General features: G+C 40.5%; 1 protein-coding gene across 5 annotated transcripts in view; it reads left to right on the top strand.

Moving 5' to 3' along the window:
• pikfyve (phosphoinositide kinase, FYVE finger containing) overlaps positions 1-26045 on the top strand; it is a 121940-nt gene that overhangs the window by 93657 nt on the left and 2238 nt on the right. For 4 of the 5 annotated variants that reach the window (XM_080198392.1, XM_080198394.1, XM_080198390.1 and 1 more), the window contains 11 exons: positions 272-392; positions 1800-1895; positions 1981-2064; positions 3407-3498; positions 3687-3851; positions 6123-6179; positions 10383-10559; positions 12447-12550; positions 18189-18317; positions 18731-18992; positions 20318-20392. In XM_080198392.1, the coding sequence (XP_080054518.1) occupies positions 272-392; positions 1800-1895; positions 1981-2064; positions 3407-3498; positions 3687-3851; positions 6123-6179; positions 10383-10559; positions 12447-12550; positions 18189-18317; positions 18731-18992; positions 20318-20392 (1362 nt within the window). The remainder of the gene's footprint in view (positions 1-271; positions 393-1799; positions 1896-1980; positions 2065-3406; positions 3499-3686; positions 3852-6122; positions 6180-10382; positions 10560-12446; positions 12551-18188; positions 18318-18730; positions 18993-20317; positions 20393-26045) is intronic. The other variant, XM_080198393.1, reaches the window with a different exon arrangement.

The following is a 26045-nucleotide window of genomic DNA, read 5'->3' as shown; positions in this document are numbered from 1 at the left end:
TAATTTTCTGCCATCACCAATGGCATTAGCATCTCTTTAAAGGTAACAAGGTCCCTGCTAGTTTCTGAAGGTTTGAAGTTCTTTTGGTCCAAGTAATGGCTAGCCAGGGTAAAACCTTGTCCATTTCAAAATTATTTTTAAAAAAATTAAATAATTTTATAGAGTAGTCAGATTGATGTAGATATATATTTTCCTTCTGATCTTCTGGCTGGGGCAACATGTTATGATTTAGAATGTAAAGAGTTTTAAAAGACTACTTTAATACTTGCAGATGTATATGATGGACACCTTATGGGCTCCACTGATAGTCAAGTGAAAGAAAAATCAACTATGAAGGCTATTTTCGCAAACTTACTTCCTGGAAGCAGTTATAACTCCATTCCTTTCCCATTGTAAGTTTTGTTCTTATCAATATGATTTAAGTCAAATCAAAATGTTTCATTTTTTTCACTTCCTGATGTGTTTGATGCCATTTTGAATTCATTGCTAAATTTTGGTGAGTTCCTACTTTGCAGTGATGAAATGAAAACTTGAATACAGGAATTGAGTTTTCTTTTTCTGAAAAGGAGACTTTTATTATGAGGTACAAACATATTTCTGTTTGTTGCAATGCTTCAATTACCCGAACTCTGGTATAATTCTTTGAAAACACATCTACAAATAAGTGAAAGCTGATATCATGATGCTGATCACAGTGACGCAAACACCAGGCCTCGTAATCCCAATTTATGATAATTCTTCATTCACAGTTACATAAAGAGAAAGTACATGAAGAATTAGAAATGACCCAAGATTCAGAATGAAACATAGCCAGTTGCTAATAAAATCAAATAAATACAACAAAACTCAAGTCCTTTGTGAACTCAGTAGTATTTTTAATAGTGCATTCTGGCACTATACTAAGTACTGTTGCCTGTAAAATATTCTACTTCAATCTGAATGTCACATTTGCTCAAGTGCTTTTACTTTGAGACAGACAAAGGACTGTGATTCAAAATTATCTTTATAAAAGCACTCGCGGATTAAAGAAACAATTTTCCAAATAGATTAAGTTAACTTTCTCCAAACTAGGCTAATTGCCTGAGAAATAGATACTAGCTATTCTGGTGAAATTGATTTGGGCTATTGGATTCGCTTCACTGAGCTGAAGGTGACAGATAAAGTCAGAGTCCTCTTAGCATAAAGGTGGATCTTGCATGCCCTCTTGCGCTATTGCAGTAGGTTTGGTGACGTCTACTCTGGAGTTTGTGTTGAATATGGCTGTTTTTATTCTTCTCCTTACTTCTTCGAATGTTGCTTTTGGCCAATGGGGTGACAGGATGGGGCCACAACACCCAGTCATCCTAGTTGTAGATATCTCTTTAACAGCAGGAGTCTGGTTGATGCTAGGGCATATACAATCATAATGTCCTCTGGCTAAGTACCTCCTGATGAGTTTTGGGGTATAACGACTCTTCCATTGTAAAGTATGATCCTCTCTATCCAATATGTAAGAAGTCTGAGTTCGAGTAACGATGACTTCCCTATTGTTAAGGTGAACTACCCTCTTCGATATGCAAGATAGTTCTATTATGTGTCCTGTTGACTTTTGATCGGTGGTAATCTCATAGAAGCAGTTTTTAGCAATATTAATTTAAAATGTCCAGTTTTATGTTGGGCCTAATTTCTCAGGCTTTGTCCATTTGACAACAGTACTCAAGAAAGGAAATTCTGAGGCAATAGTCAGGACCATGTTATATATACCATATTAAAGGATTTTGGTATGGTTGTGTGACCATGACTTTTTACTTCTTTCATAGTGATCCAGATAAGCATTATCTTATGTGGGAACATGAACGTGTACCAATTACTGTATGTGAGAAAGAGCCAAGTTCAATCATTGCATTTGCACTCAGGTACTGTGCTTGGTTTCTATAGTGCTGTTCTTCTTCACAAATATTGTGTAAATAATGGCCATTAACTTATCAATATTTTCCGCAGCTGCAAGGAATACAAAAATGCTGTGGAAGATCTTGGACGAGAATCTATGACGAATGGGAATGACGAAGGAGTACAACAGGCAAAGTAATTCGGATGGGGCGGGGGGTATGGGTGGGGTGGGGTAGTTGGGAGTCAGAGAAAAGACTGTGGAGGCAAAATTCTTGTATTTACTGATGATATCAAACTCAATGGTGTCCGGATTCTTCAACAACATTATTCCTTGCTAAGTGATCCATCATTTGAATTAGACCAGCTTTGTTGTTTAGATTTTGTTTCTTTGTAAAGCACTTTGAAATATTCTGTTACATTAAAGGCTCCAAAATAAAATGATTGCTGTGAATTTCCACCCAGTTTATATTGGGCATATTTTCTAGCACCAGATTGTGGCTGGGTGGGGAGTCTAAAGATGCACTAGGGATTCCCACTGGGAACTTCACAGGTAAAATTTGCATAGCTGTTTCCCAGAAATGCAATTGCCGCGCACTAGAAACCATCCGAATATGCGATTTGAATTGTAAACTTTGAATAGTTCCAACAGGCCCACTTGACTTCCCCGCATCCCTTGCACAGTCTGATCCATGATCTTCACCCCATCCCCCCCACACCCTGAACAATCTGACCCTGACCCCCTCCCAACCTCCAACATGTACATTCTTACTGGCCTGTTAAGGACCTTTAAATTTCAGTGGGATCTTTAATGTATCTGGTTATGGCAGCTAGCACTTAAAGGAGGTGTGTCCTCCTTCACTTTGACAGAGCTGGACTTCGGTGTTGGGCTTCGAGGATGTGCTGCACTGCCTGGATCTCGCCCACCTCGAGTCAGATGGTCGGGTGAGTTAGGACCAGAAGAAAAATCACATAGGTAGTTGGGGACAGAGTGGCAATCTGATATTGATTTCCACTCTGAGGAAGTTATGGGTCCATGGTGTTGCTCATTCTCAAGTTCTTCCCCTTTTACAGTGGTATTAAATTCTACCAATATCCCATTGTTTCTGTTTAATACCTTCCTTGTGAAGCATAGTGGGAAACTCTTTTTACCTTTGGTGCCTTAACAGTGGGAAAGTTACAGTCTTTGTTATAAACCAACTGAATAAAACTTCTGAAAGGTATCTAGAACAGATTGTTTGCTACAAAGTTGACTCACTGATGAAGGGGTAGCCAGCACTCCAAAAGCTTGTGGCTTTTGCTACCAAATAAACCTGTTGGACTTTAACCTGGTGTTGTGAGACTTCTTAACTGCGTTTACCCCAGTCCAATGCCGGTATCTCCACATCATGACAAAATGCTGGGACAGGTGTCTGTACTAAATCTGATCTTTTTTATTCATGAAAAGAGATTGAAATATATTGTACAATTAAGCTTTTTTATATATATATTTAAAGAAGTACTGGTATGGAATGTTTCTCTTATGTTGACTATGTTTCAGTAACGTTGACAGACCAAAGACCAATAGCCCTGCAAGGCATTTGGAAAACAACAGTGGGCAAGGAAATCGCAACAGTGACTCTGAACAGACATGTAAGTTTATTGCTAAAGGCTTGTTTAAATGCAGTACCTGCTTTGTAGTGCATTATAGCATAAACAGCTCAGCAGCATCACAGCTTTCATTTCTTTGCTACCACTGGCTCGCTTCTTGTAGTTGTTAGCAAAAGCGGATAGGAATTCATTTAGAAACTATAAAAAGAAATGTTCTTGCTCTTTTCTAGCAAGAAAGACATCTGGCGTTTTGTCATTTTTCCGAGGTTCAGGGGGTAAAAGCCCTGATCTGTCCATTCAGAGAAAAGAAACTTTGCGAGGTGCAGATAGTGCTTATTACCAGGTCTCTCAATCAGGGAAAGAAGGGGCAGAGAATCAAGCTGCAGAGTCGCAAGGTACTGTTAAACTCTGGTCACTGACTCACTAAAACTTTTAGAATGACAATTCATTTACCATTTGGACTTCTACATTGCTGATAATATTAACTTTTCCTTATTCCATTAAGTTTTGTTTTTGGAAATGCCATTACTGAAAGAGACTCTTATTTTCCCTCATCAGTGCTGCTGTTGACAAGCTTTCTATAACGAGAGCCACTCTGCCTAAACAGCTGGGTGTTGTGTATGAGGTAGTTGCTTTAATGGTAACGTAATTATGTAATGCACAATGTATTTGGTTATTTAATGGTGTGAAAGGTGCTATCTTGGGTCATTTGTTACAAGCAACTTGTATGAATTGGTGTGCTTAATAACCTATATTATTAGCACCCCAAAAACACTTGTTAGTTTTAAATACCTGTTTACACATTCTCTCTCGAGTTTGATTATCGGAATGCTTAAACTGTTCAGCTGTTCATCCTTTCCCAATAAAATGTTGAATTTGTTTATCCACTAACTTGGCACTTAAAGCCTATTTAAAGATAGACAAGTCTGTTTAACCCTCTGAAATCCATGTGAAACAAACTTGCCTCCACTGAAATATTTATTTCATTGGTTCTCAATAGAAGATGGTTTACTCCTGCAATTCTCCACATAAATTAACTCTAGTATAGTAAAAGGTTGAGACCTGAAATGAGGAAACATGGGAACCTGTGCACATCGTAAGACTGGCTGCAGTATTTTACGTACAATGATGAAATATGTCTCCGGCATTTTCATTAGTTCCTGTAGAAAGTTTACTGATCACGTTTTACATAACAGTCAAAGTACGTGTTTTTACTGTTGCAACCCTTAAACTTTTGAAATTTGACAGTGAAATGACAGTTCCTCTGGTGTCGAAAGACACAGTTTGTATCAGTGCAAGGCAACGCAATGTATTAAAACTAATTTCAAAAGCATTACATTTGTATGACAAAATTATTAGCAGAATTAAAAATAAGATGTTCAGATTTTCTATGCATGATTTTCTTCAGGTACGTAATTGATAACACACAACATTCTTTACCAAACTGGTGTATATCTATATAAAGTTATATTTTTAATATATACAATTGAAAACATATAATAAGTCAAGATTAGAAGCATTTTCATGTGGCTTTAAGCTTTAGCTTCCTTCGGAGCACTTGAGTTACACAGCCATACTTTGTGGCTTCTACCACTACACGTGGAAACTGAACACTTATGTCTGTTTCAAGAGGACTGGGCAGCCAAATAGGCTTGAAGATCATACTTTTTCAAACAAAGAGGAGAAATTTTGTTTCAAAATACGCATATTTGTGTCTAAAACATAGCGTGCAAAAGTTTTTTTTAAAAAATCAGTGTGCCTCTAAGTCCATCAGCTATATTTTCGGATTAAGTTGATAACACTTTTTCAAAGTTTGGTCTCCAAGACCGTAATTTTACCGTCCCGCCCTCCAAGAGAATTGGAGCGGGCGAGGGGTGGACAATGGAAAGATTCATTGACTTTGAGCAGGATTTTATGGTTTCGGGATGAATGAGGCCGTAAAGTCCTGCCCCATGTGTCCTATTATACAGAAAGTAATTTTCGTATCTGAGTGAATGCAGTACGCAATGTATTAGATGAGAAAAAAATTTAGCTTAGATGCCAGTTATTTATTGTGAATTTAGACTTGCTGTTAAGAGTGAGTTACTTTATATCTATATAATTGCAGTAACAACTATACTGATGCTGTTCACCTAATTCAGATTAGATACATAAACCACTAACAGATCATTGTTGTTTTATGTAAGTGACTGAAACTAAACCAGTAATTGAACATATGGCTGAAGTTTGTACTTTCTTTTTATCGCAGTCTTTCTTGAGCAGGCATATGAAAACAAATATATCAACATATAAATGTGGCTTTAGGGACCTATGGTACATCACTAACCATTTTTATTAACTTGAATGATGCATGTAGGTCACCTGTTCACTTGGTTTGACCAATGAACTGTTTTCACCTTCAGACTTCCCCGAAATATGTCTTCAAGTGACAACTATTATGTGGAAGTATTGGTTGCAATAACACTTCACCAAATAGCAGATTTGCAGTGTAAATGCATATGAAATTGAAGGGTGATATTATCTGGAACTTAGTGTTCTTCTGATCATCATCTTCTCATTTCAACCAAAAAATTATCTTATAGAACAATATATGAGCAACATACTAAAGAAGGTTTAAAATTGTCTAGCCAGCACTCGTTAAGTGGTTCAGTGTTGTTTTATTTTAGATGATGGTGATGGAGACAAACAAAAGAAGCAACTTGGAAATCCACATGTGGAGCTACGTAAGTTTTGTTAATGATCTGTTAAGCTTTCTGAAGCATGCTTCACTGTCAAATATATTCAGCTTACACTTTTAATAACCAACTTGTAAATGCACAACATGATTTGACATGAGGGATACATAATAAGTAGATTCTTGATTTATGGCAAATTAGTTAACTTCAACTGGGACTGCTTTGGAAATGCTACAGTTGCCTTGAGTGAAATGAAATTCCCACTCTCGCTTTCTGGTATTTTCTGAATTCATCTGCTGTTAGTGATTAGGCTTGAATATTGCCTTTGACAATTTGCTAGTATGTGTTATTCCCAATACGCACAAACACATTGCAACATAATGTAGTTGCTGAAAAAGCAAACTTTAAAACTGTCTGTTTTGAGATAGAGGTAATGATTAGTTTCATTTGTAAATTTGATACAAAATGTTTATCTGAAGATCCCTTTCAGCTGTAATTTGGAATAATTTACTTAAGTATTCCTACTTCAACAACTATTTGGTGGACTGTAAGAGGGTTTGCTGTTGGAAAATTTAGATAAATTGACTATTTACTTCTCTTGACAAATGATTTAACATTTGAAGCTGCTTTAAGACTGATGACTTTAGTTGTACAATTTCATGAGGAGAAATCTTGACTTGGCATTTTTGTTTATAACATCCAACCCATCTACAGCACTCCTTGGAAAATTCATTCTATCCCAGTTACACTCCACTCCGCTTTAGTATTAATTTTAATTTCTTCCACATTACCTTCCAGTCCTTAGGCTTAGGTGTCAGCCTTAACCGAAGAACATAATCCAGGTTGATAGTGAAGGGATGCTGCATTGTCAAAGGTGCCATCTTTTGGATGAGACATTAAACCCATCTCCTCCCTCAGAATCTCATGACACAATTTGAAAGAAAGTGGGAGAGCTCTCCTGTGTCCTGCCCAATTTTTTTTGGTACTTTATTCCGCATCAAAAAAATCAATAATCCCAATCAGAGTCCACGCGTGAGGGACAAACCAGATCCAAGCTGACAAGACAGGATATACATTCCATCTTGGGCTCGATCAACAAGATCCAAGCTGATAGGATGAGGCATTACACCCTTTCCTGGGCTCGATCTGCCCTTCATCTTAGCCAAAGATGCCCAGATGGCTTTAAAAAATTGCATCAGGTGAAGCCTCAATTTAACCTCGTTGGCTCCCTGCCAAGACACTTGATCTTTGCCAAAAGGTTGATCTTTCAACAAACAGATTATCTCATCATAGCCTGGTTTGTGGCAGATTGCAATGTGCAAGTTAACTGACAGTTTTATTAAACATTAACTACACTTGAAATACTTAATTAGGTACAAAGAGCTTTGGGGTGTTCAGATGTTGTGAAGGTAGCTTTGTATATATAAGGTTCTCTTTAGTGCAATTTGTTTTTAACAGAACAGCTTTCATTTATGTAGCACGTTTTCACACAGTGAAACACCCCAAGGTACTTGACAAGAGCCTTATCAGGCAGAATTTGACAGCTCAGACATCTTTTTGTCATGAAGTTGCGTATGTAGTGAATAATATTCAAATATTATACTACTGGGGGAAAAAAACTAATACCATCTTATACTGCAATTAGTTTAACCACATTTCATGAGTATTTCCACCTACATTCCACAAGTTCTGTTGCATTTGCTAGATGCACCAAAATACTGCAAGTGAAAGAGTAACTTTTTGAATGTACCTGGTGGTAAAATAGCTGATTAGCAACATTTTGGACTTTGCTGATTCCATGAAACAACTGAAGCATTGCTATCTTTTCAAATCCACAGCCGCCACCACCTAGAAATGCAAGAGCAGCATAGGAACATCACCACCTAGAATGTCCCTTCCAAGCCACTCACCATCCTGACTTGGAAATATATTGCCACTGTCACTGGGTCAAAATCCTGGAATTCCCTCCCTAACAGCACTATGGCTGTATACCTACACCTCGTGGATTTCAGCAGTTCAGGAAGGCAGCTCACCATCAACTTCTTGAGGATAATTAGAGATGGCCCATGACGCTCAATTGTAACACCACAGCCTGAATTTTGAGCTTGTCGGGCACATGTGATCCCGGAAGTGAAAGAATAGGTGTTTCTGGCTGCAATTGGACCCCAACTGTGATTGATGCTGGCTGGCCAGTTAATTGGCAGGTGACATGAAATGCCTGCTGAGAAGGCTCAGTGCTGCAGGGTGGAAGGAGGTTGGCATCGAGCAGAGTGAGGGTGGATGTTTCCACTGAGCTCCCTGAAGGCTGGTGTGGAGTTGCCTCGGGGAGCTGCAGTGCTATATAAATGAAATGAGCTCAAAGAAATGCTGCAAACGGTATTTACATTGCAATTGAAACAGCTGACAGATCTCATAGGACCTCAGGCTTGGAACATCTTTTATTTTGCATCACCCTGGACATTTTATCCTGCCTGGAATATGTTTGTTGCAAAAATGCAAGGCTGCCAGTCCAATTGGCCTTCTGCCAACAATAAAACGTAGACGGGCCACGTGATATTACCTTCAATTGCTTTAATGGGCTTAATTGCAGTTGCCGGCTTATTTATCAGCAAATGCACTTCAGACTCTCACGTGCACACTGACCATTATATTGCACTTGAGTGCAATGACATCAGGGCATGCATGCGGCTTCTTGCACAATTTTATATACTTCCAGTTCAGTAATGTGCCTGCTCAATTAATGTAAATGCTGGCCCACCTTTCATACACAGAATTTATATTTTTGATGATTTTAGCCTTCTAGAATTGATCCAATTCTGCTGGCTTCATGAAAATATGCCAAAATTATTATTTTCACTGGGTCAAACTCTTACACTAGACCTCTGCATAAGTATCTTTAATTTCTCCATTTTCAAAATTTGTTCACGGGATGTGATTGTCATTGGCTAGACCTAAATTTGTTCCCAATTTCTAAAATGCCTTGAGAAAGTGATGAGTTGCTGCCTTGAACTGTTGCTGTTGATGTGGTGTAGGTATACCCACAGTGCTCTTAGGGAGGGAGTTCCAGGATTGATCCCTTGACAGTGAAGGAACGGCGATATAGTTCCAAATCAGGATGCTGAATGGCTTGGAGGATAGAATAAAGGTTTGGAAGGTGCCTTAACAGCACCTTGGTGATCTGCTGTCGTGCATCTTGCAGATAATACCGCCTTGTTGCCACTGTGCATTGGTGGTGGAGGACAAAAGTGAATATTGAAGCTGTTGGTGGGTTGTCATTCAAGTGGGCTGCTTTATCTTGAATGATGTGACATCTTAAGTGTTGTTGGTGTTGCATTCATCAAGGCAAGTGGAGAATAATTCATCACACTCCTCATTTGTGCTTTGTAGATGGTTGATAGATCTTTGGGGAGTTGGTCAGAGAGCTGCTTGCTGCAGAATTCCCAGCCTCTGATCTGTTCTTGCAGCCACATTCTGGCCCAGTTCAGTTTCTGAACAGTAGTAATCCCCAGGATGTTGATTGTAGGGGATTCAGTGATGTTAGTGCCATTGAATGTCAAGAAGCAATGGTTAGATGGTCATTTCCCAGCCCTTGTGTGACACAAACATTACTTATCACTTAGCAACCCAAGCCTGATATTCTACAAATCTTCCTATATGTTGGCACAGACTTCTTTATTAACTGAGGAGTACCAAATGAAGCTGAACATTGTGCAATTATCAGCAAACATCCTCACTTCTGATCATATGGTGGAAGGAAGATCATTGTCGAAGCCCCTAAACAAAATTAGGCTTTACCTAAGGAAATCCTGTGGCAATGTTCTGGAGCTGAGGTGATGGGCTTCTCACAATCACAGCCTTTTTTTTTGTGTTCGGTATGATTCCAAGCAGTGGAGAGCTTTCTGCTTGATTCCTCCTGAAGTTGAGCATTTAACTTTGCCAGAGCTCCTTAATGCTGTACTCAGTAAAATGCTGCCTTGTAATCAAGGACAGTCCCTCTCACCCTCCTTGTGTTCAGCTCCTTCATTGGAATAAGACTTTAATGAAGTCAGGAGCTTTGTGGATTTGGCAGAACTCTGCATCAGTGAGAAGGTTGATGCTTTGTAATTACCACTGGATAGCACTGTTGATGGCGGTAATGGGTTAGTCTTTAGCCAAACAGAGAGCAAAACCATCAGGTACTTAAAAGAAAATCTGACAGCAATTGCCAGTAACCAAGGTTTGTTTATAACGAAGTTTCTTTCTTTTGTACAGAATTTTCAGATGCTAACGCTAAGTTTTACTGTCGGATTTATTATGCTGAAGAATTCCACAAAATGCGAGAAGTGATTTTGGCAAGCAACGAAGATGATTTCATCCGATCTCTGTCTCACTGTGTGCCTTGGCAAGCCCGAGGAGGCAAATCAGGAGCTGCTTTTTATGCTACAGAAGGTAAAATAATTTGCTGATTCAGTAAAGTGGAATAAAGAGTCTGGGACATTTTTATTGAAACAGGTATGTAAATAGTCAGTAAATCAGTTACTAGTACAATATAGAAAGTACCTTGTGCTGGACTTTGTATCTGAACAGTGTAGCAAAGTACACTTCAGATAAAATAAATGTAAAACAGTAAAATTTTTACAAAACTGAACACTGAGAGTACAAAACATTTTAAATTTCAGAGATCCTTACAAAAAAATGTAATACTTATAAACTGAGAACTTTTTAAAATTAAGACAATTTTGTGGTTTAAATTTGCATTATTTCTGCTGAATCTTTTAAAATTACAAATTGTATATCTCTAATGTCTTTCATGACATCACGCTGAACCAAAGTATTTGTGTCTAAATTTTGAAGTATATTAGCTACTGTGTTAAGCAGATAAATGCGGAAACCACTTGGCATATAGCAAGGTCCCACAAGCAGCAAATGAGATAAGATAACTATTTAATTTGATTTAGTGATGTTGGTTGCGGAAGAAATGTTTGCCAAGATGTTTGGCAAAGATCCTGCTCTTTAAATAACACCTTGCAATTGTTTGCAATGTAGTATTTAATTTAAAAGATTGCATAAAACAATTGTACATATAGCAGAGAAGTATAGAATCAATATGGTGCAGAAGGAGGCCATTCAGTCCATCAAACCTGCACCAACAACAGTCCCACCCAAGCCCTACCCCTGAAATCCCATGTATTTACCTTGCTAATCCTCCTGACACTAAGGGGCAATTTATCATGGCCAATACATCAAACACACGCATCTTTGAAGTGTGGGAGGAAACCGGAGCATCTGGAGGAAACCCATGCAGACACAGGGAGAATGTGCAAACTCCACTCACACTGTCACCTGAGGCCAGAATCGAACCCGGGTTCCCGGTGCTGTGAGGCAGCAATGCTGACTATAGTGCCACTGTGCAGCCCAAATGTTTGGATAATTGGTGAAAAAGACCCAAGTCCTATGCATTCATAGAATTGAGGATGTTGGAGCAGAGGGACAAGAATTCAATAGGAATTCAAAATATTCATAAATGTTTAGAAGCAAATAAATTTGTGGAATACCATAGAAACTGACGTCTGAGATGCCCAAATTCTTGCATGTTACATATTGCATGGAAATTAGAGCACACAAACTTGCCATTCGGTCCATAAGGTGCAAACTGATCCACACATGCCTTCTCTTGACTTGTTTCATTAAGTCATATTGGCATAATCGTTTATTCCTTTCTGTCTTACAATTAAGAGATTTCTATGTTTGTTTTGTAGATTTTTGAAAGCTTTTATTTTTGGAACATATGTGATTTTTTAAAAATCATTGTGAATTTTGGCAGTAAGTTCATTATGGCCATTCCATGTGATGTGTACCATACACATGATACACATGATACGAATGATAGTGGACTCCTCCAGAATGGGGAAATAATGACTGGTCACCTCCTTCGTTCACCATAACTACACAGAAAGTGTATCTACAGTTAACTTCACCTTGAGTTGAAAACCCAATTTCACTGGAAAACAAGCCAACAAGCCATTGTTCATCTAGTGATATATCATCAATACGAACCATAGCGGTGCCTTGCAGCTGGTTTAAGTGATTATTCTTTGGGCAAGACCCAATTGACAGTCATACTATGTTGAAGCAAAATAAGAGAAATTGCAGTACTCTGCATTTAATTGAAGGTGTAGTTGTAATATTGCATTCAAAATTTATGTTTTTGTTAAGAAATCTTAGTGTTTTTTTTAGAAGACTTTATTCCAGTTGTAAGGTGCTTTGCCTTGACTTTAAAGTGCTGTAAAAACCCTCTGTGCAACTTTTACCATTTTAAAAAAAAATCTTTTCTAGATGACCGCTTTATTCTGAAGCAGATGCCTCGCCTAGAAGTCCAGTCGTTCCTGGACTTTGCGCCTCATTATTTTAATTATATCACAACTGCTGTTCAACAAAAGGTAAGTGAGGTTGAAAGTGGGGCATGGGGGTGGATGTTTCTAATTTTCCTGCTAATTCTGTTACTCGTACAGACTTTTGAATCTATGTTATAACAAGAAATCAGGATATCTGTTTTCTTAGAGTCCTTGCCCCAGTTGCGGTCGGTGGATTGTAACCCAATGGGAACTTCACAATAAAGTCTTTCTTATTGTTCTGATTAGATTGGGAATGACAGACTTTGTTTATGTGTGGCGGTAATCTCCATTCACTACACTACTGTCGTTTTTATGTGCTAGATGCACAAGTTTACCTCATAATGTTCTTTTAAAAGCACTAGCACTGTAATAATTTAAAAGAAGTCATGCTGAAGTAGTTGAATGTTGGTTCATCAAGACTTATTCAGACAGTTTGAGCATCTGATTTTGACCATCTTGGAGAGCTATAGATGCAGGTACTTGCTTGTCTGCAGGGGGAAGTTGGAGGGTGAGCCATATTGGGAAACTTGCGTTCCTCCCAGCATCTACTTTGCTACCTTTTTTAAACAGCGGCGTAACATTAGCTGTTTTCCAATCTTCCGGCACTTCCCCAGAATCCAGCAAATTTTGATAAATAATTACTAAGGCAACCGCTATCACCTCAGCCATTTCTTTCAGAACCCTGGGGTGCATTCCATCTGGTCCCGGGGACTTGTCTACCTTCAGACCCGTTAGTCTATCAAGCACCACCTCTCTAGTGACAGTAATTGCGTTAAGGACCTCATCTCCTACCATCCTTCTATCTTTAATATTCGGCAAGCTATTTGCAACATACGTTTATCAGTATGTGTGCGAACGCCAGAATGATAAACAGCTCTGTCCTAAAGCAAAAACATAAAAAAAACAAGTTTCAGTCTGGCTCTTGGCAAGAAAGCAAAAATGAAAATGGAGGACAAAGTTCATGGTCTGACATTAGTTCAAATCTGCAACCTCAAGAAATTACAGTATCTGAATGCAATATTACCAGACAAATGCACCATCTGGCGGAGATGTGTTTGTGGACCGTTTCATTCTTTGAACTGAAAGCAATTTCGGGAAATGGATACAACCAAAAAGTTGCTAAAATGTATGTAGAAGCTAATTGATTGGATAGAAGCATACATCATTGTTTCCAAACTTACTTTTCTAGAGATTGCAACTTAAAACTTCCAAAATAATTTATCCTATTCCCCAGGTTGGAAGGTACCAAATGTAACACAACTATTTAGGATAGGAGGGAAAGCGAAAAGAGGGAAGACAGCTAGCCTGACCTTGGAAATTGGGAAAGTGCTAGTTTATCAGGCATGATAAAAGGGTGCTTAGAAATTGATTATACAACTAGGCAAAGTCAGCACAATTTTATCAGGGGAAAATTATGTTTGGCAAATGTCTTTCAGAAGACATTTGATCCATTGCCACACAAAAGATTGTTATGCAAGACAATTGTAGGTAATGTATTAGTTTAGCATGAGGATTGGTTCAAGGACAAAAAATAGAGTCGGAATAAAGACAATAAATGTTGGAAAAACGCAGCAGGTTTGTCAGCATTTGTGGAGAGGGAAACAAGAGTCCAGCTAAGGTGAAAACAGGAGAGTTACTGATCCATTTCTTGGGTGAGTTTTCACACCCAATCATATGCACTCAGCCTTTGAAAATGTACCATTTCTGGCCACTAGAGGCAGTGTGCGGGGCCTAATTCGCTGCACACCAGCAACTCACACCAGTGCCACAAACTACGCATGCACTGGAAAAGCAGGAGAAAAATCTGACAGCCCCCCCAACCATCACCACCACCACCATCAGCATACCTGCAAGTGCTGACTTGGCCTCCCCTCCAATGAAACGGCTTTAAACTTGCTGGAATGCTCTAACAGGCACATGACTTGCCCAAATTGCCTGCAGCTAGGCTGCTCTAACAAGGGAGAGCTCCATAAAAACCCAAAGGATGGACAGACGGACAGGCTGGCAATACAGGAAGATGGCGTCAAGGAAGACAGCCCCCCAGATTTTCCAATGTTGATCCTGCCAGGTTGCTGGAGGCAAGGCAGTACACCGTCCCAGGGGAAGCAATGGAAGTGCAGCCTGGGAGGTGGTGGCATTAGTGCCAGGGCACTGGCCAAGAGAACCGGGAACAGTGCCGCAGGAAACTGAATGACCTCATCCAGGCAGCAAGGTTGAATATTTTACCTCATCTAGCATCTTCCCCCTACATGACCCCCAGATCCTCCCACCTCCAGCACACTGCATGCTTTCAACCCCCGATCCCCAAGCACCACCTTTCTTCCACCCAAGAGTATCACAACTCTTGCCCTCTGAGGGCCACCCTCTAAAACACTGCAGGATTCATGCCATCAGATTTTACATGGTTCCTTCTGTCCCCACCAAAGAATGCCCATAATACTGGGAGAGGGCGAAGACAGTTTGGTGTGCCTGAGATCTGGGTGCCCCCACCTCTTGAGGAGTGGGCACTGGAGCTTGCATGAGAGAGGGCATGCAGACCATTAGCAACAGCATGGTTGAGCTGGAGCGTAGAAATGAGCGCTTGCCAATCCTCCACTTACTTAGAAATCTCGCGAGTTGTATGCAGCCCATAGACCTCTCCCTCTCTTAACCTTGCATCCATTGATGCAGGAAGGGACCCCAATGCACCCAGGCCATCTGGCATCACGGCCCCTGCTGCTGCTTCTACCCATCCTGCCCCTGACAGCTCAGAGGAAGCGGGTGAAGGGACCTTTGAGACCGGCTCCAGATTTATGTCAGCTTTCCACCTTGCAACTCACCATCCCAGAGATTCTCACATCGGTGGGTCGAGTTAGTGATGGGGCTTCTGGGTCACTCTCTGGTGCGCATGACATATCTGTTGATGTACATCGGGTGGAGGAGGGAATGTCCTAGGACTCTGGCACATGAAGGCTTCCTGGATGCAAGGGCTCAGCTGGCTCCAGGTTACATACTGGGTCTTTGCGATCACTTTTCCCTCAGCTGCTGGGGATTCAGCAATGAGCCAGGGAATGCAGGAGGGACTGGCAGCAATGCTGGACCGACTGCAAGTCAATGGGGAAGGCCCCTCAATGCACTGCTACAGGCTCAAATATTCACTGGCTACAGCAGGTGGCATGCATTGACAGCAACTTACAGCATGTGCTATGACATCTCCAGAACCCACGAGGGATTCCAAGGGTGCAGGGTGGGGAATGGAACCCATGTGCAGCAACACAGACCCCTTGTGACCAAAGTGCGTGGTGATCAGGGCCTCCCTCACTGCGCATGCCTGATCCTTGCTGCTGCCAGCCCTCAAATCCCTGGGTGCTGTTGCTTCTCATCATCATCCTCTTTTTCCTCCTCCTTCTGCTGGACAGCCTTCTCCTCAGCAATGCCCTGCTGGTCAGTCTCCACATCTCCCTCCTCAAAACGATCTCACTGCTGCACTAGGTTGTGTAGAGCACTGCATACCACCACGATGAGGGACACTATCAGGGAGCTATTTCAAGAGCCCCACCAGAGCGGTCCAGGCAGCTGAACTGCACTTTGAGGAGTCCTATACATCGCTCCATTATTGAATGGGTGGCAACGTGGGCCTTATTGTATTGGGTCTCTGAATCAGTCTCAGGCCTCTGCATGTGCACCGTCAGCCAATCCGAAACAGGTACCCCATGTTCTCCATGACCTCTCCCTGTACCTTGGGCTCCCCCTCAAAGACCTTCGGGACATCAGAATTCCTCAATATGAAGCGCTCATGCACGCTGTCAGGGTGCCTGGCGCACATGTGCGTGATATTCAGCTGATGGTTACACATCAATTGCACATTCATTGAATGGACGCCCTTACTGTTCACAAATCTTGCTGGATTCTTGATCAGGGTCTTGAGGGCAATGTGAGTGCAGTCTATAGCCCCCGACACATTTGGCATCCTTACAATGGCCTCAAATCTTGCAACCAAGATTTCCTGCTGGGCCTGGGTCAAATTGGCCAGCCTGGACAAATAGGGAATTTGTGTCTTGTGGAGGATAGTTAGGAAATGCCACAAAGGTCTCCACTGGAGGTCAGGAAGGACCCAGTGGCGTAAAGGTTTAAAGTGGCCATCACTTCCACAGCCACTGGGAGTGGGTGCTCCTAGGTGCCAGGTCCTGCAATAAATGGCACAGGTGTTGCACTGTCTCCTTTTGAAGCTGGAGTCATCGGTGGCACGCGATGTCCGATGGTTGCTCGAAGGGACGCTCACGTGCGGAACTAGCGGGTCTCTGCTCCCTCCTTCTCCCCCCCACCCCCCCACACCCCCCACCCCCACCCCCGCCCGCGTGGGTGCAGTGAAGTTGTAAAGTTCCACCCAATGCTTTGAGTCCCTATGACTCTTAATCAGAGCGGAGCAGAGTCACATGGACTTGAAACATTATGGGCAATCTTGAGCCCACCCATTCTGTCCATGGGATCAGTGGTAGGGGCTCAAGATCCAGCACAACCCAGAAATTGCAAATCTTGCCAGTGAAATCGCAATTTCTGATTTTCACCATCCCTCACCGGTAAGATTCCGCCCACTACGGTTTCGCTCTCCACAAATTTTGTTAGACCTACTGAGTTCTTCAGGCATTTTCAGATTTCCAGCATCCACAATTTTTTGCATTTATGTCAGAATAAAAGGATAACTTATGAATTGGCAGGTTGTATGTTGTGGGTGCTGCACAGGTCAATGTTCGGATCTCAGCTATGTACAATATATATCAGTGAATTAGATGAGGGCGCTGAATATAATGTATCCAAGTTTGCTGATGACACATAATTAGAGAAAGTAAAGTGTGAAGATAATTCAAAGAGGCTGTAGAGAAATACAGACTGGTTAAGCGCGTGTGTCAGAGGGTGATGAATGGATGAAGTACAATGTGACAAATGTGAGATTATGCATTTCAGTAAGAAAATTAGGAAATATTTTTTAAAAAGCAAGAGACCAGTAAATGTTATTGTGCAAAGTTACATGGGTATCTTTATACACGATTCACAAAGTTAAACATAATGATGCACAAACTAGGAAGTGTGACTTTATTGCGAGGAGTTGGGTGTACAAGACTAAGGCAGTCTTGCTGCAATCATATAGAGCTTTGGTGATACTGTACCTGGAGAACTGTATGCAGTTTATTTTCCTTAGTTCACAAGATTGATTGCTGGGATAATGCAATTACCCTATGAGGAGAGATTTAATATTCTTTGGAGTTCATAAAAAGAGTATGTCATTGAAACGTACAAAATTTTGAGAGGATTTGACAGCGCGGAGGCTGCATTCCCTGGCCAGAGAGTCTGGAACTAGAAATAAAGTAAGAATAAAGAGTTGACCACTTTGGACTGAGATGGGGAAAGATTCCTTCACTCAGAGCGTGGTGAATCTTTGGTACACTCTACCCCAGCACTCTGTAGATGTTCAATATTTAAGAATCTTCAACACAGAGCTCAAAATATTTTGGGGCACTCAGAAAATAATATGTTTTAGGGGTTAAGGCGGGAAAGTAGTGTTGATGCAGATCACCTATGATTTTATTGAATGGTAGAGGAAGCTTAAAAGGTTGTATAGCCTACTCCTATTTCTTACATAGTATCAAATCACTTGCTTTAAATTGGGTATTCAATTTATTTTTTTTTCCTCTTCAAAATACAGAGACCTACTGCATTAGCAAAAATTCTAGGGGTGTATCGTATTGGTTACAAAAACTCTCAGAATAATACAGAGAAGAAACTTGATCTGTTAGTTATGGAGAATCTCTTTTATGGGAGAAAAATGGCTCAGGTATGTGGCATGAGCAAATGATTCTAGTTTATATTCAAATGTTGTTTTACTTCAAAATTATTTAATAAAACATTGTAAACTAGATATTAGTAAAGAATTGGGAAATGAAGATGATTCCTGTGACCTAATTATGTGCCCTACCTATATAGAAATGCAATATAATGGTTAGAGTTTCTAGTTGATTCTGAGCCATTGAATAGGAGTGGCGTGATATTTCTAAAGGTCACCAAGTTTAAAGTGGAAAAACAGTACTGATAACATACAACCTTTGGATTATCTTGTATGACAAACTAATGACCAATCCAGGTAGCATTTTAAATGTTGTGGTTCCAGCACTGGACTATGAGTTTTTATTTATTTTTTGAATCCAAACCTTTACATTTTTGAGCTTAACTAATTTATTTTTCCTGCAGGTTTTTGATTTAAAAGGTTCTTTAAGGAATCGAAATGTTAAAACTGAAACTGGAAAAGAGACGTGTGATGTTGTATTACTAGACGAAAACCTATTAAAAATGATTCGTGATAACCCTCTTTATATTCGATCACACTGCAAGGCAGTGCTGCGAGCATCCATTCATAGTGATGCATATTTTCTGTCGAGCCATCTCATCATTGATTACTCCCTGCTTGTGGGCAGAGATGACATTACAAATGAATTGGTTGTTGGAATTATTGGTAAGTGGAATAGAAAGTAGTTTATGGTCCTGAACATACTTAATTTACCACAGCACCATTCACCACCGCAGAATGTGGACATGGTTATCACTACAAGAGGGAGAGAATACAATGAGGTGAACACAGTGGTACAGGATGATAACTCTTCTCTCACTCGGGGAAGATGACTTGTCCTTTCTCAATAACCATTTTATAACTAGCTGATTTCAGTATGAAAAGAGATAGGAACTCACAGTGGAGTAAAATAGAAAATCTACAGCACAGAGGGAGGCCACTCTGCCCACTGTATCTGTGCCAGCCAAAACCTAACCATTCAGTCTAACCTCACTTCCCATTTCTTGGTCCATTATACTAAGTGTGGACCATCGCCTGAATGAAACTTCTCCAATTATTCTGCCACTTAATTCAATCTATGCCCTTGATTATTGACAATGCTACTTCAGGAGGAAAAACACTTTGTTATTTTACTTACGTCTAATAAATCTTCCCTCAGCATCCTTAATTCCAAAGAAAACAACCCAAGCCTATCCAAATCCAGCCAAACCCCATATCTAGAATTCTCCAGTCTGAGCAATATCTTCATAAATCACCTCCATACCTGCTCCTGTGTGATCATATCATTTGTATACAGCAATGACAGAACTGTGTACAACACTATGGTTTTATCTGTGTTTCATATAGTTCTTACTTAAACTCCCTGCTTTAGTATTCTGTGCCTCTGCTCATACAGGAAAGTATCCCATTTGTCACCCTCCACCTTGTTTCCTGTACTGCCACCTTCAGGCAATTATGGACAAGCACTCCCGAAATCCTCTATTACTCTGCACTTCTCCATTCTGACCATTTATTGAATATTCCCTTGGAGGTGGTAGGGCAAAACAAGGTATTATCTCTCACATCTGTGGATTGAATTCCGCTTCCCACTTTATCTGCCCATCTGGACTTCCTGCAGTATTGCGATCTTAGTCATGGCCATAAACTTCAATTATCTGTCTTATCCTATCATTTATGCTCTTTGACCAAGGATTGTAGACATGGGAGTTCCACTCCTTTGTGGGAACATGTTTGTCATGAATCTCCTCTGTCTGATTCTTGCATGATTCCTACTGCTCTGACACTAATTTGCCTTCCGATCCACTTTGCAAATCACGCCTCAGCCTCTGCCCACTTCTGGTCTATCTTCATTTTTTTCCATTGTACATAATGCACTGCAAATTCAACTGTTTTTTTTTATTCATTTTGCAGGAACAGTAAAAATGCAAAGAAAACTTGTGGTTTATTTTCCTCAAACCCCCTTCCTGACTCACTTCTTTTGGTTTATTTAGATTATATCAGGACTTTTACTTGGGATAAAAAACTTGAAATGGTTGTAAAATCTACAGGAATCTTAGGTGGACAAGGTAAGTCTGTATGTAAACAGTTTTTCATAGCCATTGTGTACAAGTTATTGAAAAAAAGAATGACAAAATATTCTACAAGATTATAGGCCTTGAAGAAAAATGTAGCTGGGAAGCAAAGAAGTGTTTTTGTTCTAATTATATTTTCATATTTACCTGTTTTCCTTTTCCAAGAACATGATCTTGTTGATAAATCATGAAGTGCTGTGCATATCATTCCAACTTTCAGCAAAGTATCATGTAGTTTGACCATACTCTAACTTTCTGAGCTTACTCGGAACCATTTACTGTTTGTTCTTGCTGCCCAGTAAAAGAATCATAGAAACCCTACAGTACAGGAAGAGGCCATTTGGCTAATCGAGTCTGCGCTAACCACAATTCCACCCAGGTCCTATCCCCATATCCCTATATATTTTACCCATTAATCCCTCTAACCTATGCATCTCAGGATACAAAGGTGCAATTTTTGCATGTCCAATCAGTCTAACCCGCACATCTTTGGACTGTGGGAGGAAACTGGAGCACCCGGAAAAAACCCACGCAGACATGAGGAGAATGTGCAAACTCTACACAGACAGTGATCCAAACTGGGAATCAAACCAGGTCCCTGGAGCTGTGAAGCAGCAGTGCTAATCACTGTGCTACCGTGCCGCCCTAAGATCTTTTGCCGTTCTGTGTCACAGTTATAAATATAACAGCAACACGCTCACTGCTCTGAATCTTGCATTTCATTTAATTCAGGTTGTTATACTTGTGTTGCATTTAACCATAAATTATCATCAGTTAAAACATCATCCGTTAAACAATCCATGCTCTGTAGGCTAGTCTTGTGGGGATTGTCTGCGTGCTGCACTGTTTGTGTGAATGATATGTTTTTGATCTTCTCAGCCTCCCTTACAGTGTGAATTGTTTCAGCTTTCATATTTTACATTACTACCATGGGTGAGTTCTAGCTCCCCATTCCTTCAAACTTCTTTTTGAAGCATGTCTGACCAAAAAAATACCTTTTCCATTAATTACATTATTTTGATTTGATTTATTATTGTCACATATCTTAGTATACAGTGAAAGGTATTGTTTCTGGCGTGCTATACAGGCAAAGCATACTGTACATAGAGTGAGAAAGGAGGGAGTGCAGAATGTAGTACTCCAGTCACAGCTGGATGCAGAAAAAGTAAAAGCAATGTTAGAGAGTTTAAAGGAGTTAGAATAAAGTTTTAAAAGCACAGAACAAGAGTAAGAAATAGAATTAGAGGGTATGCTGACAAGAATTGCCATGCTCCAGCACCATCTTGTTAAGCTATTGGAATTTATACTCTTCGTCCAAGGCCGATCTATTTCTTCCAGCTTAACATTCCTTCAGAGCAATGCAGGTTGAATAATGTCCTATTGATGTGCTGGCCTATGAATACTGTGACAGAATTCAATTAGTAATGCTATACCATAAAGTTAGACCAAAACACTTCAGTTTTTTATCATAGTGTTGACATTGTATTTTGCTTGACTGCCTTCATGCAGGTTAATTTTTAGACTTTTTACTTGAAAGTATTAATTATGATTGTTACCCTCCGTCTAGAATTTAAGGAGTGCTAGTCAAGTTTTTAAGCAACTCTTGCCAGAGCCTGTAAGGAAATTTTTAAAATAATCATGTCTTTGTGTGACAGATATTGGCAAAAATTAATTGAAAATTTGAATGGAATGTAAACATTGATTGTGCTGAATAGCCTGTTACTCTGATTTGATTTGATTTATTATTGTCACATATATTAGCATACAATGAAAAGTATTGTTTCTTGAGCACTATACAAACAAAGCAAACTGTTCATAGAGAAGGAAACGAGACGTTGCAGAATGTAGTGTTACAGTCATAGCTAGGGTGTAGAAAAAGATCAACTTAATGCAAGGTAGGTCCATTTAAAAGTCTAACAGCAACAGGGAAGAAGCTGCTCTTGAGTCGGTTGGTACGTGACTTCAGACTTTAGTATCATTTTCCTGACAGAAGAAGGTGAAAAGAGAATTTCCAGGTTGCATGGGGTCCTTAATTATGCTGGCTGCTTTGCCAGGGCAGGGGGAAGTGTAGGCAGAACCAGTGGATGGAGTGTGTGATGGATTGGGCTACATTCACAACCTTTTGTAGTTCCTTGCAGTCTTGCGCAGAGCAGGAACCGTACCAAGCTGTGATACAACCAGAAAGAATGCTTTCTATGATGCATCTGTAAAAGTTGATGAGAGTCATAGCTGACATGCCAAATTTCCTTCGTCTTCTGAGAAAGTAGAGACATTGGTGGGGCTTTCTTAACTATAGTGTCGGCATGGGGGGGACCATGACAGGTTATTGGTGATCTGGACACCTAGAAACTTGAAGCTCTCGACCCTTTCTACTCCATCCCTGTTGATGTAGACAGGGGCATGTTCTCTTTTACGCTTCCTGGAGTCAATGACAATCCCCTTCATTTTGTTGATGTTGAGGGAGAGATTATTATTGCTGCAGCAATTCACCAGATTTTCTATCTTATTCCTGTACACTCTCATCATTGTTTGAGATCCGACTCCCTACAGTGGTGTCGCCAGCAAACTTGAAAATCGAATTGGAGTGGAATTTGGCCACACAGTCATAGGTATTTAAGGAATGTAGTAGGGGGCTGAGAACACAACCTTGTGGAGCACCGGTGTTGAGGATGATCGTGGAGGAGGTGTTGTTGCCTATCCTTACTAATTGTGATCTGTGAGTTAGGAAGTTCAGGATGCAGTCACAGAGGGAGGTGCCGAGGCCCAGGCCATGAAGTTTGGAGATGAGTTTCGTGGGAATAATGGTGTTGAAGGCTGAGCTGTAGTCAGTAAATAGGAGTCTGCTTATACTCAACATAAGACCTTGGTCTCCGTGATCTAAACTCTGTCTGGTTCACTGCACGAGTGGGTTTGATGATGCAATTTCTCACTTTGTAATTCTGACACTGTGGTTCCATTTATATATTAGCATGTAATCCTTTGGAAATTCCTATAATCTCATCACTTTTTTTCAGTGTGTGAAATAAATTATTATACAAAGCTTGTAGAAAGTGTAAAGAAACTTGTGGTACTTGCATTATAAAGTACAGTAGTAATGAATAGTAAATTTACCATTTATATAGATGATCTGGAGGAGGGAACCGAGTGTATGGTGTCGAAATTTGCTAATGACACCTAGATTGGTGGAACGGCAAATTGCGCGGAGGGTGAGGAGAGTCTGCAGAAGGATCTAGATAGGCTGGGCGAATGGGCCAGGAAATGGCAAATGGAATTTAATGTTGGCAAGTGCGAGGTGGTCCACTTTGGTAGGAATAATGGTAGGAAGGACTATTACTTACGGGGCGAAAAACTGCAGTATGCGACGGTGCAGAGGGACCTCGGGGTCCTTGTGCATGAGTCGCAAAAACCCAGCCTGCAGGTGCAGCAGGTGGTCAGGAAGGCGAATGGGATGCTGGCCTTCATAGCGAGGGGGATTGAATATAAAAGTAGGGAGGTCTTGCTGCGGCTGTATAGGGCATTGGTGAGGCCGCAGCTGGAGTACTGTGTGCAGTTTTGGTCGCCGTACTTACGCAAGGATATTTTGGCCTTGGAGGGAGTGCAGAGGAGGTTTACTAGGCTGATACCGGAGTTGAGGGGGTTGAGCTATGAGGAGAGGCTGAATAAACTAGGCTTGTACTCGTTAGAGTTTAGAAGAATGAGGGGAGATCTCATTGAGACATATAAGATGATGAATGGGTTGGATAGGATAGAGGTGGAGAGGCTCTTCCCACTCAGAAAGGACAGTAGGACTAGGGGGCACAGTCTCAAGATAAAGGGGGGGTGGTTTAGAACGGAGTTGAGGAGGAACTTCTTCACTCAAAGGGTGGTGAATCTCTGGAATTCTCTGCCCATTGAAGTGGTGGAGGCTGCCTCACTAAATATTTTTAAGACGCGGGTTGATAGGTTTTTGATAGGCGAGGGGATTAAGGGTTATGAGGAGAGGGCGGGAATGTGGAACTGAGACACGACAGATCAGCCATGATCTTATTGAATGGCGGGGCAGGCTCGAAGGGCTGGATGGCCTACTCCTGCTCCTATTTCTTATGTTCTTATTAAATACCTAAGTCTATTATTTTGGCAACCTTTTCTGTATCTATGCAATGTATGATGCAGATTAGCTTAAAATTTATTAGGTAGTGAGACTTTTTTCTTTTAACTTGTAATAATTTCAGATCTATAGATATTAAAGCCAGTTAAATACCTTCCCTCTGATATTAGTTTTCTTATGTTGAACAGTGAAAACCTTGTCCCATGTCAGTTTATAAAACATCACAATAGTATCACTGAAAAAATCCATTTGTAGCTTTTCCTCTTGCACTCAGCAGGACAATCCACAAGAATGCCAATGTCAAGTGAAACAACAACTTTATACTGTATGAGAAGAAGGTGCTGATTTGTTGGCAAGTGGACTCTGTTTAGTAGTGGCATTGCCATAGAGATGTCAGTCACCAGCTGATGGTGACTGACAGTTAATTGCCAAGCATGGTTTGAAATTTAAAGACATTGCCCTGAGGAATGAACCAGCAAATGGCTGTCACTTGTATTGCTTAGTTTAACTTGATGCAATGTATATACATATTCTTTCTTTCTGCAAAGGACAGGGCCCAGTCTATGTAGATTCCAGTACACACATGCACCAAACATGACCCCATCCAGCAATCAGAAATTAGTTGTCAGCATAATGTTTAGCACACTGAGGATTATTTCTCAAATGGTGTCTAATTGCAGAATCATACTTAATGTTGGACACTGCGTTTTGTGTTTTCCAATAACAAACTGATTGGGTACAGTCTACCTTTCCCATTGCGAACGGCGGGAAGGACATGCTGGTTGATATGATCCACCAGTCTTTAAGATGTGCTGCCCACATACTGAGCATCGCATGGGTGTTGAAATTCATATAGCGTATTATTCACTGTGATAGGCAGAATGTCTGTTTGGCTTGATGGCAGCAGCCTATTAACGGTGAATATCACCTGTGTTGTTACTTCATAGTAACAGCGTGAAACAGCTAGCCTCACCTGCTGCTCAAATTTTTTCAGATACCTTTCCCTTCCTGGATAATCAGAGGTAGACTTTTTCAGGGCTGAATGTGATGGCCTTAGACCCATTCTTATGATATACAGCGCAGAATGATCGGATCAGTGCAGCGTCCTATTTCAACTTCATGCTTGAACAGTGAAAAAATGGTTCAGACCTATTTATGAGATTGCTGATAAACCCAATCTTATAGCGTATAGATGTGTAAGAATCTCAATCCGTGTATTAGCCAGTGAATATAGACTAGCGGTAACCCGTGGTGAAGAACCCCCTGGCAGATTTCTTAACTAGTGTGTCAAGGAAAAGGAGTTAATCTAACTGCTCAATTTCAACGGTGAATTTGAATGCAAGATGGAGCCCAGTAAGACTTATGAGGAAATTATTACATGCTGCTGCAAGTCTAAATATAGCAAAAGTATAATGCGTATATTGGAAATGTGCTAGGAGTAGGTCAGATGTCATTCTATCGACGTCATTCCATGAACCCAAGAAAGATGATTATGAGAGCTGAGTCTAGAAAAAAATCCCATGGCAACACCATCAATTTGGGCATTTAGGTGGTGTTAAA

This window comes from Carcharhinus amblyrhynchos, chromosome 11, assembly GCF_965287045.1.
Source record: "Carcharhinus amblyrhynchos chromosome 11, sCarAmb.v2.hapA, whole genome shotgun sequence".
In the NCBI taxonomy this organism is placed as follows: domain Eukaryota; kingdom Metazoa; phylum Chordata; class Chondrichthyes; order Carcharhiniformes; family Carcharhinidae; genus Carcharhinus; species Carcharhinus amblyrhynchos.
The sequence above is the reverse complement of the archived record's forward strand: the minus strand, read 5'-3'. Positions and strand labels throughout refer to the sequence as shown.